This window comes from Rhinatrema bivittatum, chromosome 5 (assembly GCF_901001135.1).
Source record: "Rhinatrema bivittatum chromosome 5, aRhiBiv1.1, whole genome shotgun sequence".
NCBI lineage: Eukaryota > Metazoa > Chordata > Amphibia > Gymnophiona > Rhinatrematidae > Rhinatrema > Rhinatrema bivittatum.
In genome coordinates, this window is record NC_042619.1 from 73287224 (window position 1) to 73302203 (window position 14980).

At 47.0% G+C, this 14980-nt stretch overlaps 1 protein-coding gene across 6 annotated transcripts in view; it reads left to right on the forward strand.

The window, feature by feature from the left end:
• Nucleotides 1-14980, forward strand: part of ELMOD1 (ELMO domain containing 1) — a 338352-nt gene that overhangs the window by 42290 nt on the left and 281082 nt on the right. For all 6 annotated transcript variants that reach the window (XR_003856879.1, XM_029602451.1, XM_029602452.1 and 3 more), the window contains one exon: nucleotides 752-836. Coding sequence is in view for 4 of the 6 variants with exons in the window: in XM_029602451.1 (XP_029458311.1) it covers nucleotides 817-836 (20 nt within the window). In the remaining 2 variants the exon portion in view is untranslated. Of the gene's footprint in view, nucleotides 1-751; nucleotides 837-14980 lie in introns of those variants that run through there.

The following is a 14980-nucleotide window of genomic DNA, read 5'->3' on the forward strand; positions in this document are numbered from 1 at the left end:
AATACAACCAAAAAACATAAATAACGTGATGAAGAGAAGCAGTTACAATTAACAAGGGCTAATGAACTGGGAATGTAAGAAATAGAAAGAGATAGAGGAGAATAATTATATACAAAAGTTCAATATAAATATGGTGTCTCATATGTACAGTCTCTGAGTAGAGAGTTTGTTTATGGTGCATCTTAGGTAGAGTTCGAGAAGGCTTGCCTGAAAAGCCATGTCTTGAGTCTTTTCCTAAAGGTTAGGAGACATGGTTCGTTTCTGAGTTCTGGAGGGATGGAGTTCCATAACTGTGGGCCTGCGGTGGAAAGGGCTCGGTCTCTTAAGGTGCTGTGATTAGTGGTTTTCATGGGTGGAACAATGAGGCATCCTCTGTAGGCTTCCCTGGTCGGTCTTGTGGATTTGTGGAAGCGGGGAGGAATTTGTAGATCGATTGTGGTATGTTGGTGAATGATTTTGTATATCAAGGTGATGGATTTATAAATGACTCTGAAATGAATTGGTAACCAGTGGAGGTCTTGTAGCACTGGGGAGATATGGTCTCTTTTCTTAATGTTTGTCAGTAGACGGGCTGCTGCGTTTTGGACTATTTATCATTTATCATTCCAGGCATACAATTTTAATATTGTATATTTACTTTTATTAGAATGTAATCAAGCAAAAATAAAACAGTTTTGGTGATAGATTATCACAAAGTGTCAAGATACTGTCCTTTTTCTAAATGTCTAACATATCTAATTTATTTTCACAGCTTGAGCTTCTTCTGCAAATGAAAATTCAGCAGTAATACACAGAGATTTAAAATCCAAAGCAATTATGATGAAGCACTTCATGAGGTAAATGTTCTATATTTAAAATAATCTTTATAAAGGAAAAAATACAAGTTGAGCAATAACTGACCCAGATTACAAACCTTTCCATTTTTCTCAGAACTAAATTTCAATGTTCTGTGCCTAAAAGCATTCTGGATGTTGTGAGCCTACTCTTTGAAAGTTTCAACTCTTATCCCTTAATTTTGTTATTTAGTACTGTCACACCTAGTAACTTAAATAATTTTCAGTTGCCCTCATAACCTATCTTTGCAGAAAGTAGCAAGTATACTAAAGGAGACATCCTCATGATTTTCTTTAATTTACATTATTTTCTTTTTCATTATGCAGTTTTCAAAATCAAACCATTATCATATCATATATTCTCTTAACAATCCACAAACAAACGAGCATCAACCAGCATTCAGCATGCTATAAGATCACAATAAATGCTGGATCAAGGTGATACAGTCCCAGATTCAGAAGAGTTTATACGTCCAAGAGTTCTTTATTCAAAAACGGCAGCTCCACAGTGTACAATCAACATGGTCTTAAAAGCACAAGGGGTCCCCCGACACGGACCCGTGTTTCGCCAAAGGCTGCATCGGGAGGGATGCCCAAGAGAGTTTTGTTTAGAAATTCTATAAACAATAACAAAGGACTATATTAGAAAAATTGGTAGCAGTACAGAGTAAACTATGTTATACAAAGCACGCATATTCAATTTTACCTGTATCGGAGTTCACAAATTCAGGGCAGGGAGCGCGCTAGAACGTAATCTGAAACAGACTTAAAAGTTGTCAAAAATCGCGCCAAACAGTATTGGTCCGTGAAAACTGTTTGGCGCGATTTTTGACAACTTTTAAGTCTGTTTCAGATTACGTTCTAGCGCGCTCCCTGCCCTGAATTTGTGAACTCCGATACAGGTAAAATTGAATATGCGTGCTTTGTATAACATATATTACTCTGTACTGGTACCAATCTTTCTAATACAGTCCTTTGTTATTGTTTATAGAATTTCTAAACAAAACTCTCTTGGGCATCCCTCCTGACGCAGCCTTTGGCGAAACACGGGTCCGCATCGGGGGACCCCTTGGGGGACCCCTTGTGCTTTTAAGACCATGTTGATTGTACACTGTGGAGCTGCCATTTTTGAATAAATAACTCTTGGACGTATAAACTCTTCTGAATCTGGGACTTTATCACCTTGATCCAGCATTTGTTGTGATCTTATATATTTTCTTAACATCATATCTAATACTATTCTCAAACAAATATGATAAAACATTTTTAAACAGCAGTTCAACATATACAGTTTTAAAATGCAGAATACAGTTTCTTCTAGGGGGTAATTTTGTAACTGCCCCCATTAATGTATTCTATGAGGACAAGCAGGATGTCATAAATGGGTTGCATCATCCAGTGGAGCCTGGTACATAACTGTAAGTATGTCAAAGTTTGTAGAACTTTGACTGCGCCTCACTGAGCATGTCCAGCATGCTACCATACCATATGTCCACATGAGGGTTTCTTCAGTCTCTCTTTCCACAGAACCTCTGTTCGTGTTTCCTCACTTCTGCTTTAGGCCTTGTTTTTTGGCTCTTTTCAAGCAGGACTGTTTGTTGAGGGGCCCTGCAGTATTGTTTTTGCCTTCCTTCACAGTAGTTTCCCTAGGTAGTTTTTGCAGTCTGTTTCTTAAGTTCCCATTCTGTCTTGGTGCTTTTGGTACCTGGCAGACATTGATCACTGCTGCCATCAAGTTTGATTTTACTTCCCTCCTTTTTCGATCATTCAGGTGTAGTGGGTTCCAGCAGTGCACCAGGGTCATGTCTATCATGTATCCTCATGTTTCCTATGCCTGAGGGCATCATATAATGTCCCGGTGCATCAAATGCGCAGTTAATGCCCCTGAAAGGACAGTGTCATCTGAAACTCATGAGAATCACTTTGGATACTGGAAGTCCAATCCACTGGTATTGTCATTGGAGGCATTGGCATTGAGGGACCTCGGAGCTGCACCAGCGGAAGTAGAGGCATTGGTCTCAGGAGAGTATTCAGTTCCTTTGATGCTGAGCATTGGTAGTAACCACAAAGGGAGGCCATTATCTGATTCTTTCCATTTGAAGAAAGTAATGGGTTCTGCCTCTTAGACACCAGCATGTTCTGATGCTGAGCATCGAGGGAAGCTGAAGAAGCATTGATATTGGTCTCCATTGGTGCATGATGCCAGAAGCAGGTATGATCTGAATGCTGCCGAGACCCTCCCTAAGTGGTCCTGTAGAGAGGAGAGCTCAGAATGCACAAAAACATCTCTCATTTCTGAGGAAGACTTGGCTACCCCTCCTGCCTTCCAGTTGGTGTTGGTGTAAGAAATCTCATGTGGAATGTCCAGCTGTAGGAGTATATGGTGTGGATAACCTTACAGTAGATTGCTAGATTTAGTCCTAAAACTTTGATTTTAATTAATTAGCATTAGGCAGCAGATACAGATACTTTTGTGAGGTAGTATGTTAATTTTATTAGCACATTTATGTAACCCCCAACTCTGGGTGCAGACTGCTACCCAATGAGACCATAAAAGTATTTGTTCTCATCGAGACAGGAACCTTCCCAGGTTCTCTGATCCCTGACTCTTCCTTCCAGGGCCTGGATTCTTGGTTGAATACAGGGGAAGATGATTCCCAAGGCCCTGAGTGCTAAGGGTGGTGCCCGTGTCTCCTTTAATTTTTTCCCTGGGGCAACCAATGCATAGCTGCCCCAAAGTGTGCTGGGTGTGCCAAAGAAAGACTGGAGTCACTGCAGTGTTCAAACAATTCTTTACTAATGAAAAATGGCACAATCTTAATCCACAACAGCTCATTGATTCCTCTTGTCACAATTTCTTCTTCAATCTGTGCAGGAAGGTCAAAAGCCAGCCAGGGGAATTCCTAATCTCCAGGGCTTGGAAAATTGGGGACCCCAAGTGGTCAGGGTGTACTTTTGATGGGCAGAACCCCCCTTCCAACTGGCAAAGATATTTTTGTTGCAGTCTCTGCACAGAGAGACAAACTCCCTCCCCAAGCTTTGGAAGCACTTGATGGGTAACTTCCTGGATGTTAGGTTTTGCCTACTTTATTCACAGTTTCCCTGTACGTACCCGGATCAGTCCAGACTCCTGGGTTTTGCCTTCCTTCCAGCAGATGGAGACAGAGCAAGTTTCGACAGACTCTAGGTGCGACCCACAGTCTGCCAGTATTACTCTGTCTCCAGCAGATGGCAGGGGTGCAACACTCACAGTCTGGACTAGTTCTTAAAAAAAAACAACACAGAAAGAGATAAGGGGTTAGTGTAGAAAGTTAGGACTGGTTAAAGTTTTATTAAAAAAAAAAAAAAAAAAGAAGTTGTAAGAGAAGATCTTCAGAAGCAAGGCAGGCTCCCGGGAGCTGGTTAGGTCCTGAGGGGACTGTCCCTCCTGGTGTGCACATCGGCTGTGGCTAAGGGTCGAGGGCCCTCTCCTACCACCGGTGCACAAGAGCTTGGGGTGATACCGGGGAGCCCGGATCACTCACCCCAATGGGACTGCCTCGGCGCCAAGGCCTGTGGGATCCGCGACAGGTTAGCAAAAAAAAAAAAATTTGTTAAAGTTTCTCCTTTAATTCCTGTGGCTTGAAGCGGCTTTTCTCACAGGACAAGCAGGATGGTAGTCCTCACATATGGGTGACATCACAGGATGGAGCCCAATCACGGAACACTTTTGTCAAAGTTTCTAGAACTTTGACTGGCCCCCTACTGGGCATGCCCAGCATGGCACTAACCCTGCAGCCAGCAGGGGTCCCTCTTCAGTCTTCCTTTTTCCGCGCAGCAGTAGCCACGCGGTTAAGGAGCTCTGCAAGGATTCCTTACAGGAATTTTCCTCACGGAATTATTTAAAGTTAAATTGCCCCACAGGGGTCCCTCCGTTAACTTTTTTCAGTCTGCAGTACTCCAGTAAGTTTTTACCCATTTTCCGTCGATTACCGTCGAATTTGGCCCTCGCGGCCTACTGGCTGTCGACTGTACCGCGGCTCGATTTTCTATGGCCATGGCGTCGGGGTTCCGTCGGTGTCCGGACTGTACTCATACCATGTCCATTACAGACCTGCATAAAGTCTGTGTAATGTGTCTTGGACGAGAGCACGATGTCTTGACCTGCACCAAATGTGCCCCAATGACACCAATAGGTCACAAGGCCAGAATGGAGAAGATGGGACTTCTCTTCCGTGCTCAAACCCCCGACTCCGTCCCTTGCATCGACGTCATCTGAACCCGGCACCATCAACATCTCATCAGCATCGACCGGTGACCGCCCAGCATCGATCACTTCTCGGCCTTCGACACCCTTTTCTCCCCCTCAGGACCGAGGGGATTGTAAGGAGAAACATCGGCACCGAAAGTCTCGGACCATCGAGGCATTGAAACCATCGACCTCGCCATCGTCCGAGCCGCCGCCGAAGAAACCCCATCCAGAAAAGGCACCGACCTTTTCGGTGACCGGGTCACCGAGGCAATCCTCACCAGACAGGGCGTCGAGAGCCGTGACTCCACCTCTAACGGTGGTCCCTTCGGCTATGCCTCCGCCTCCTTCTTCTGTTCCGGAGCCAGGGCTGCTTGCTCCAGGTCTCCGAGAAGAACTGGACCGGATGGTTCAGGAGGCCATCGACAAGGCAATGCACCGACTCCAGGTTCCCCCGCACCAATATTGGTACCGATAGTGGAACCGAGCACCGACCCGATTCCAGCAGCATTGGCACCGCTGCTATCGAGGATGGAAACGCTTATTACCGCTTTTCCACCGGTGGACCCCGGGTCACCGATGGCTCCGGTGCCCTCCCCGCTGACTTTATCATCGGGAGGAGAAACACCGTTCTGCATCCCTCCATCGGGAGTTCTGCCTCAGCCTTCGAGATCGATACCAATACCTCCATTGGTTCCATTGATGCCATTGATGCCTGCGCCAGGGTCTTCATTGTTTTCATCGGTGCCTCGGGTTATTCCTCCGATGCCTTCGGAGCCTAAACCGGGACCTTCAGGTATCCAACTACCCCTTCCCTCTACAGTTCCTAGAGCGACAGGTGCTGATCCTTATGATACCTGGACTGATGATTCTTCACCAGACACCGATGATTTGCCTTCACCACCTTCACCCACTGAAAGTAGAAAGCTTTCTCCTCCAGAGGACCTTTCTTTCATAAATTTTGTGAAGGACATGTCTGAATTGGTCCCCTTCCAGTTACTGACTGAACAGGATGATAGATATCAAATGATGGAGTTGCTTCAATTCCTGGACGCGCCCAAGGAAATCACCTCCATCCCCATCCATCAAGTTCTTCTTGACCTTCTCAAAAGAACTGGGAACATCCTGGCTCCATTGCACCAGTCCAAAGAAAAACTGACTCCACCTATTTGGTGCAGTCAGCGCCAGGCTTTCAAAAGCCTCAGTTGGATCACCAGTCTGTGGTGGTTGAATCTGCGCAAAAGAAAGCAAAAAGGTCGAAAACTCATACTTCCTTTCCCCCTGACAAGGAACAGAAGTTTTTGGATAACATTGGACGCCGAGTCTTTCAAGGATCAATGCTGATCCTCCGAATTGCTGCTTACCAACTATATATGACCCAATATAATAGGGTCATTTTAAAGCAACTACAAGACTTGACAACCTCCATGCCTCAGTCACTTCCAGAAAAGTTCCACACCCTACTTAATAAGGGTTTGGAGGCAGGCAAATATGAGATTAGATCATGTTACGATATCTTTGACACTGCAACCAGAGTATCTTCAGCCGCTATTTTAGCAAGATGATGGGCTTGGCTCAAGTCTTCAGACCTTTGTCCAGAAGTGCAGGAGCGGTTGTCCGACCTCCCCTGCATAGGAGACAATCTCTTTGGCGAGCAGATTCAAAAGACAGTGGCTGAACTAAAGGATCATCATGAGACTCTGACAGCTCTCTCTGATACCTTCGGATTATCCTTCTAAATAGCCTTTCCGGAAGGACTCTAAAAAGTCTTTTTATAGACCAAAGAAGTCCTACCCGCCAACAGCCAGTTGCAGTTCTGCGAGACCATTCCTCAAATCAGTCTCGTCAAACCCGAAAGCAAAAGCCACAGACAGCCCCCCAACCGGGCCCTACTTCTGGTTTTTGACTCTCACTTAGAGAGCAGCAGCCAGATTCCATTACCAAATGTCCCAGTGGGAGGCCGCTTGTGCCATTTCAACAACAAATGGCAATCAATCACCTCGGACCACTGGGTCCTAGCAATAATTTCTCAAGGCTATCATCTCAACTTTCTCTCCATTACTCCGGATTCCCCACCTCTAATGACGTGGAAAACATCCGACCATTCATTGCTCCTGGAGCAGGAGGCCTTCCTCCTACTCCAGTCCAGAGCAATAGAACCAGTACCATTGCCTCAGCAAGGCCTCGGGTTCTATTCCCGGTACTTTCTAATCCCCAAAAGATTGGGAGGCATTCGTCCAATTTTGGATCTACGAGCCCTCAACAAATACCTCCAGAGAGAAAAGTTCAAGATTGTAACCTTAGGCTCCCTGCTTCCTCTTCTTCAAAGAGGAGACTGGCTCTGCTCTCTCGACCTCCAGGACGCATACACTCATATTGCAATAACTCCATCTCATCGCAAATTCCTGAGGTTTCTCGTAGGCCCCAAGCACTATCAATACAGAGTGCTTCCATTTGGCCTAGCATCTGCACCACGAGTCTTTACAAAATGCCTCGTCGTGGTTGCCGCCTTCCTCAGGACTCAAGGTGTTCACATCTACCCCTATCTGGACGACTGGTTAATCAGGGCTCCGACTCAGCAATCTGCTTTGTCATCCCTACATCTCACCTTAAACACTCTACTTTCACTCGGATTTCTCGTCAACTACGACAAATCCTCCTTAGTCCCATCTCAAACTTTATCATTCATTGGGGCAGACTTGGACACCTTACAGGCAAAGGCTTTCCTGCCTCGACAACGAGCTCTCACTCTCGTGTCTCTGGCACATCAGCTGCAGTCTCAACGCTCGACGACTGCTCATCGTTTTCTCATCCTTCTAGGACACATGGCGTCCTCAGTTCAGGTCACACCTATGGCCCGCCTGGCCATGAGAGTCATGCAGTGTACTAAGTTCGCAATGGACACAGTCCCTTCAGCCCCTGTCTAACATTGTCCACGTCACCGACTCACTCCGTCTGTCTCTCGCCTGGTGGACGAATCACATCAATCTTCTTCAGGGCTTGCCCTTTCAGGCGCCAAACCCGCAAATAACTCTAACCACCGATGTTTCCAACTTCGGGTGGGGAGCCCATGTGGCTGATCTCCAAACACAAGGTTCCTGGTCTCCAGAGGAAGCCAAACACCAAATAAATTTCCTGGAGTTACAAGCAATTCGATACGCTCTCAGAGTATTTCAGGATCGCCTGTCCAAGCATGTCATCCTGATCCAGACGGACAACCAGGTGGCCATGTGGTACATCAACAAGCAGGGAGGGACAGGATCCTACCTTCTGTGTCAGGAAGCTGCACAGATATGGGCGGAGGCCCTCTCCCACTCAATGTACCTCAGGGCCACCTACTTGCCGAGAGTGGACAACGTGTTGGCAGACAAGTTGAGTCTCACCTTCCAACCGCATGAGTGGTCTCTAAACCCCTCAGTAGCGAACTCCATCTTCCAAGAATGGGGTTATCCTCAAATAGACCTCTTTGACTCACCCCAGAATCGCAAAGTAGGCAATTTCTGCTCTCTCACTCGCAGCCAACATTATCCACCAAGAGACGCGTTCTCCCTATCATGGCCAACCGCTCTCCTATACACATTCCCTCCACTTCCACTTCTCTCGAAGACTCTCATGAAGTTACGTCAGGACAAGGGAACCATGATCCTGATAGCACCCCATTGGCCCCGCCAAGTGTGGTTTCCAATTCTTCAGGATCTTTCCATTCGCAGGCACATTCCTCTGGGAACAGATCCGCTTTTTTTTTTAATTTTATTTTTATTCAAGTTTTAAATTATTATAACATTACATTATAAATTAGAATTACAAGCATTTAAAGCAATTACATAATTCTAAAATAATCTCTACCCTGAAATCGATTGCCTGTACATAACATAGGAAATCCACAAGCTATTTAACAGAAATCAAGCGGTACATCAAATATAGACTATACTGTTATCCAAAGAAAATGGAGAGTACACTGAGTCTTAACTAAATACATGCTTCTAACCACTAATCTGTGCTAACTGGGGTGTGGGAGCTCAAGAACTTCTGGAGCTGAGATACTTCATAAAAAACATATTTGTGATTTGAGAAAAAGATCTCACATCAACAAGGAAATTTTACAATCATTTTAGCAGCAATTGCTTCTACATCAGATCTAAGGTTCAAGAAACTTTTCCTTCTGATCTGCGTTGACCTAGACAGATCCGGGTATATCCAGATCTTTTGTCCAAAAAATAATTGGTGTCTCTGTTTCAAAAATAATCTTAGGACAGAGTCCCTATCAGTTATAAAAACAAAGGATACTAACATAGTAGCCCTTGTTTTTATTTCTATATCAGTTGATATCTCTAAAACCTCAGAGACACCAATTGAATTGAACAGACCCGCTTTTAATCACTCAAAATGACGGGTGCCTTCGCCACCCCAATCTTCAGGCCCTGACAGCATGGATGTTGAAAGGTTAATCCTTCAGCCGCTTAACCTTTCTGATCCAGTCTCCCATGTCTTGATTGCTTCACGGAAGCCTTCCACGAGAAAATCGTATTCCTACAAATGAAACAGGTTCACGTCATGGTGCTCTTTTCAGGTCCTTGATCCTTTTACCTGTCCAATCCTGAAGTTTCTAGACTACCTCTGGCACTTGTCAGAGTCAGGTCTTAAAACTTCCTCCATTAGAATGCATGTCAGTGCGGTAGCCGCCTACCATAAAGGTATCGGGGATGTCCCTATCTCAGTACAACCCCTTGTCACACGATTTCTGAAAGGCTTGCTTCACTTCAAGCCTCCACTGCGTCCTCCGGCCCCTTCTTGGGACCTCAACCTGGATTTGGGTCGGCTCATGAAACCACCATTTGAGCCTCTCCAATCCTGTGAACTTCGCTTTATCACATGGAAAGTGATTTTCCTTTTGGCAATCACTTCGGCTCGCAGAGTTAGTGAGTTACAGGCACTAGTTACCTATCCGCCTTACACTAAACTTCTGCAGGACCAGGCGGTACTTCGCACTCAACCTAAATTCTTACCTAAGGTAGTAGCAGAGATTCATCTCAATCAATCTATTATACTACCTACCTTCTTTCCCAGGCCCCATTCCAATCCAGGAGAGCAGGCTCTGCATACCCTTGACTGCAAACGGGCTCTAGTGTTCTACCTAGACCGTACAGCTGCCCACAGGAAGAGCACTCAATTATTTGTGTCTTTCCATCCTAACAAATTGGGGCAGCCTGTGGGTAAGCAGACTCTCTGTGGGTAAGCAGACCCGCCAGCTCAGAGATGTGCTGGCGGGTCCGCTGTGTGACCTGTTCAATAGATCCCTAGAAACGGGAGTGGTGCCGAGGGATTGGAGGAGAGCGGTGGTGGTCCCGCTTCACAAGAGTGGGAACAGAGAAGAGGCTGGCAACTACAGACCGGTTAGCCTCACTTCAGTGGTAGGAAAAGTAATGGAGTCACTGTTGAAAGAGAGAATAGTGAACTATCTACAGTCAGGAGAATTGCTGGACCAGAGGCAGCATGCATTCACCATTGGAAGATCCTGTCAGACAAATCTGATTGACTTTTTTGACTGGGTAACGAAGGAATTGGATCGAGGAAGAACACTCGATGTCATCTACTTGGATTTCAGCAAAGCTTTTGACACTGTCCCGCACAGGAGACTGGTGAATAAAATGAGAAGCTTAGGAGTGAGTGCCGAGGTGGTGGCCTGGATTGCAAACTGGTTGTCGGACAGAAGACAATGTGTGATGGTAAATGGAACTCTCTCTGAAGAGAGAGTGGTTTTAAGCGGTGTACCGCAGGGATCGGTGTTGGGACCGGTCCTTTTCAATATCTTTGTGAGCGACATTGCGGAAGGGATAGAAGGTAAGGTATGTCTTTTTGCGGATGACACTAAGATCTGCAACAGAGTGGACACGCCAGAAGGAGTGAAGAGAATGAGACGGGATTTAAGGAAGATGGAAGAGTGGTTGAAGATATGGCAGCTAAGATTCAATGCCAAGAAGTGCAGAGTCATGCATATGGGGAGTGGAAATCCGAATGAACTGTATTCGATGGGGGGAGAAAGGCTGATGTGCACAGAGCAGGAGAGAGACCTTGGGGTGATGGTGTCTAATGATCTGAAGTCGGCGAAACAATGTGACAAGGCGATAGCTAAAGCCAGAAGAATGCTGGGCTGCATAGAGAGAGGAATATCGAGTAAGAAAAGGGAAGTGATTATCCCCTTGTACAGGTCCTTGGTGAGACCTCACCTGGAGTATTGTGTTCAGTTCTGGAGACCGTATCTCCAAAGAGACAGAGACAAGATGGAGGCGGTCCAGAGAAGGGCGACCAAAAAGGTGGAAGGTCTTCATCAAATGACTTATGAGGAGAGATTGAAGAATCTAAATATGTACACCCTGGAGGAAAGGAGGAGCAGAGGTGATATGATACAGACTTTCAGATACTTGAAAGGTTTTAATGATCCAAAGACAACGACAAACCTTTTCCATAGGAAAAAAATCAACAGAACCAGGGGTCACGATTTGAAGCTCCAGGGAGGAAGATTCAGAACCAATGTCAGGAAGTATTTCTTCACGGAGAGGGTGGTGGATGCCTGGAATGCCCTTCCGGAAGAAGTGGTGAAGACCAGAACTGTGAAGGACTTCAAAGGGGCGTGGGATAAACACTGTGGATCCATAAAGCCAAGAGGCCGTCAATGAAGAGTGGGTGGCTCGCCAGAATGACAGCTACTGCCTGGAGATAATACCCTTATTCAATAAACATACACATGGTTAATGTGACTCCAACATCGCTCTAAGCTTCAACAGCAAGAGGAAATGTGGAAAAAGGATTTGCACTCACAAAGCGGGGAGTAGCTGGCTTGTTACGGCGGTTACTACCCCAAATCAAATAAGCCTGATACTTCACTTTAAATGCATATCCAGCATAGCTCTCTGCTTCAACGGCAGGGGAGAAGAAAAACGGATACTTCACGCATTTCCAGCATAGCTCCCTGCTTCAACGGCAGGGGAGAAGAAAAACAACCAATAAGGGCTGAATAACATAGTCTGGGTAAAACAAATAAGCATGGGTGTAGCTTGCTTATTGCAGCGGTTACTACCCTACTACCCCTAACTAATCAAGCTTGATATTTCACTTGGATGCAGCTCCATCACTGCTCTCTACATTAATGGTGGGGGTGGAAGGGAAATAGAAACAAAGAGCTAAGAGAAACAGATAAGTATGAGAAAAAAATGTGTGAAGCTTGCTGGGCAGACTGGATGGGCCATTTGGTCTTCTTCTGCCGTCATTTCTATGTTTCTCTCCTCCTGGCTAGTGGACTGCATATCCTTTTGCTATTGGCAAGCGGGCATTCCACTCCAAGACCGAGTTAAAGCACACTCTGTGAGGGCCATGGCGACTTCAGTAGCACACCTACGATCGGTGCCGCTTCTTGACATTTGCAGGGCTGCCACTTGGAGTTCTTGCCATACTTTTACAGCCCACTATTGCTTAGACAAAGCCGGAAGACAAGATTCCATCTTCGGCCAGTCTGTCTTGCGTAACCTATTTACGACGTGACGTACCAACACCCTTCCACCTGCCCGGTGGGGTTCAGGATGCCCTCTACCAAATTCCACCCCAGTTGTTGTGCCTGTTGCATGCCTTTGGGTACATTTGGTGCCTGTTCGGACATCCTCAGCTCGGTACTCACCCATATGTGAGGACTACCATCCTGCTTGTCCTGTGAGAAAGCAAATGTTGTTTACCTGTAACAGGTGTTCTCACAGGACAGCAGGATGTTAGTCCTCACGAAACTCGCCCGCCACCTTGCGGTGTTGGGTTCGTTTTATTATTTTATTATTTTATTTTTCGGCACTATTTGTAGCTTTTAAATAAGACTGAAGAGGGACCCCTGCTGGCTGCAGGATTAGTGCCATGCTGGGCATGCCCAGGAGGGGCCAGCCAAAGTTCTAGAAACTTTGACAAAAGTGTTCTGTGATTGGGCTCCATCCTGTGATGTCACCCATATGTGAGGACTAACATCCTGCTGTCATGTGAGAACACCTGTTACAGGTAAGCAACATTTGCTTTCTTTTTTGTTCTCCATGGCGTCTGCTCGGGAGCAGGCTGTTCAGCACTTCTTCGTTGTTCATTGTTTACTTGCGTTTGCTTCTCCCGGGGTTGGCGTTATGCCGCGTGGGGCAGCCTGCAGGGCATGCGGATCCGTTCGCGGGTGACTGTCTCGGGATGGGCTATGTTCAGCCTGCATCACCGGAGGCGAGGGCACCTCCATTAGCCCGGGCAGGGTGGTCTTGCGAGGGCAGACCGTTTCCATGGGCTTCGCAGCCCTGCCTCTTTCTTCTTCTCTGCTGTTCCCGCTGAGTGTGGGAAATGGCGCCATTTTGTCTCCTTGTGCGCCAGCGGCTTAGCGGAGGGGAGGCGAATCTCCCGCCGCCATTATCGCTGCAGCAGCTGCCTCCGCGGCCTAAATCCCCTGCTCGGCCCATGCAAGCTGCACAAGGGGACACTCTTGATACAACCTCGGATGATTCGGAATCTTCTTTTACTTCCAACTTTGTGTTATTGATGCACAGAGCCTTTAAGGAACGAAAGCTTAATAAAAAAAACACTGGTCTGACAGGGGGAGTTTGTCTGTCCCTATCCCTCGCCCTCGGAAGTGGCCCCAGCCAGAGGGACCAGAAGGGGTTCCCAAATCTAAGCGCCTGGTGTGGGCGATACCTCCGCAGGAGGCTATAGATACGTCCTCTGAGGAGACAGATCCAGATGGGCAGGATATGCCAACCCAGCCCCCGAGGGGAGTAGTCGGGGGAAGGGGACCTCCAGCAGGGTGCTAGCCCAGGGTCCCAGGCAGTCGAGGGTATGACCCAAAGGTAGTTCGTCTGTTCCGCAAAGAGGAACTGGGGCCTCTTATTCCCAACATTTTGGCAGAATTAGGGATTGAGGTGCCGCCAACTGAAACGCATTTGGGATCTATGGACCCAGTGTTGTTGGGTCTGTGAGGTCCACCTTTTTCCTTCCCCTTCAATTTTTCGGCTACGGATCTCCTGTTTAGGGAATGGGATACCCCTGATTTGGGACTGAAGGTTACAAGGCAATGGACAAGCTATATCCTCTGCCAGAGGAGGCGCTAGAAATCCTTCGGGTGCCGATGGTAGACGCAGCGGTTTCCACGGTTACTAAGACAACGACTGTCCCAGTCACGGGGTCCACGGCTCTCAAGGATCTTCAGGATCGAAAGTTGGAGTTACAGCTTAAGAAGATTTTTGAGGTCTCTGCCCTGGGGGTCCAAGCAGCCATGTGTAGTAATTTTGCATTGCACGCTGGGCTTAGCTGGGTGCAGCAGCTGCTGGCCAACGAAAGTCTTTTGGAGGAGGAGGCTCATCAGGCCGGTCGCCTCAAGGCGGTGATGGCCTATAGTACGGATGCCCTTTACGATCTTCTTCGGACGTCGGCTTGTTCTATGGTTTCTGCAGTTTTGGCTCGTCGTTTGTTGTGGTTGTGAAACTGGTCAGAGGATGTGTCTTCCAAGGCCCATTTGAGATCTCTCCCCTTTAAGGGTAAGTTGCTCTTTGGCAAAGAACTGGAGGATATGATCCAGTTCTTGGGAAAGAATTAGATCCATAAATTGCCTGAAGATAGACCGCGATTCAGAGGATCCTTCTCGTCCCGGTCCTGGTTTCGGGGGAGTCGCCAGTCACATGCGCCTCGAACGTCTACTCCGTCCTTTCGGCAAAATACTGTTCGTCCACAAGCCTTGTCCCCGTCCTTTTGGAGCCGGCGGTTTGGTAGCCTTGGCGCTTCCCAATGATGGGCAGCCGGTCCACTCCTCAGTTCCAGTGGTCGGGGGCAGGCTGTCTCTGATTTTCGAGGAGTGGACCAAGATCACTTCGGACCAGTGGGTTCTCTTGGTGATAAGACACGGCTATGCTTTAGATTT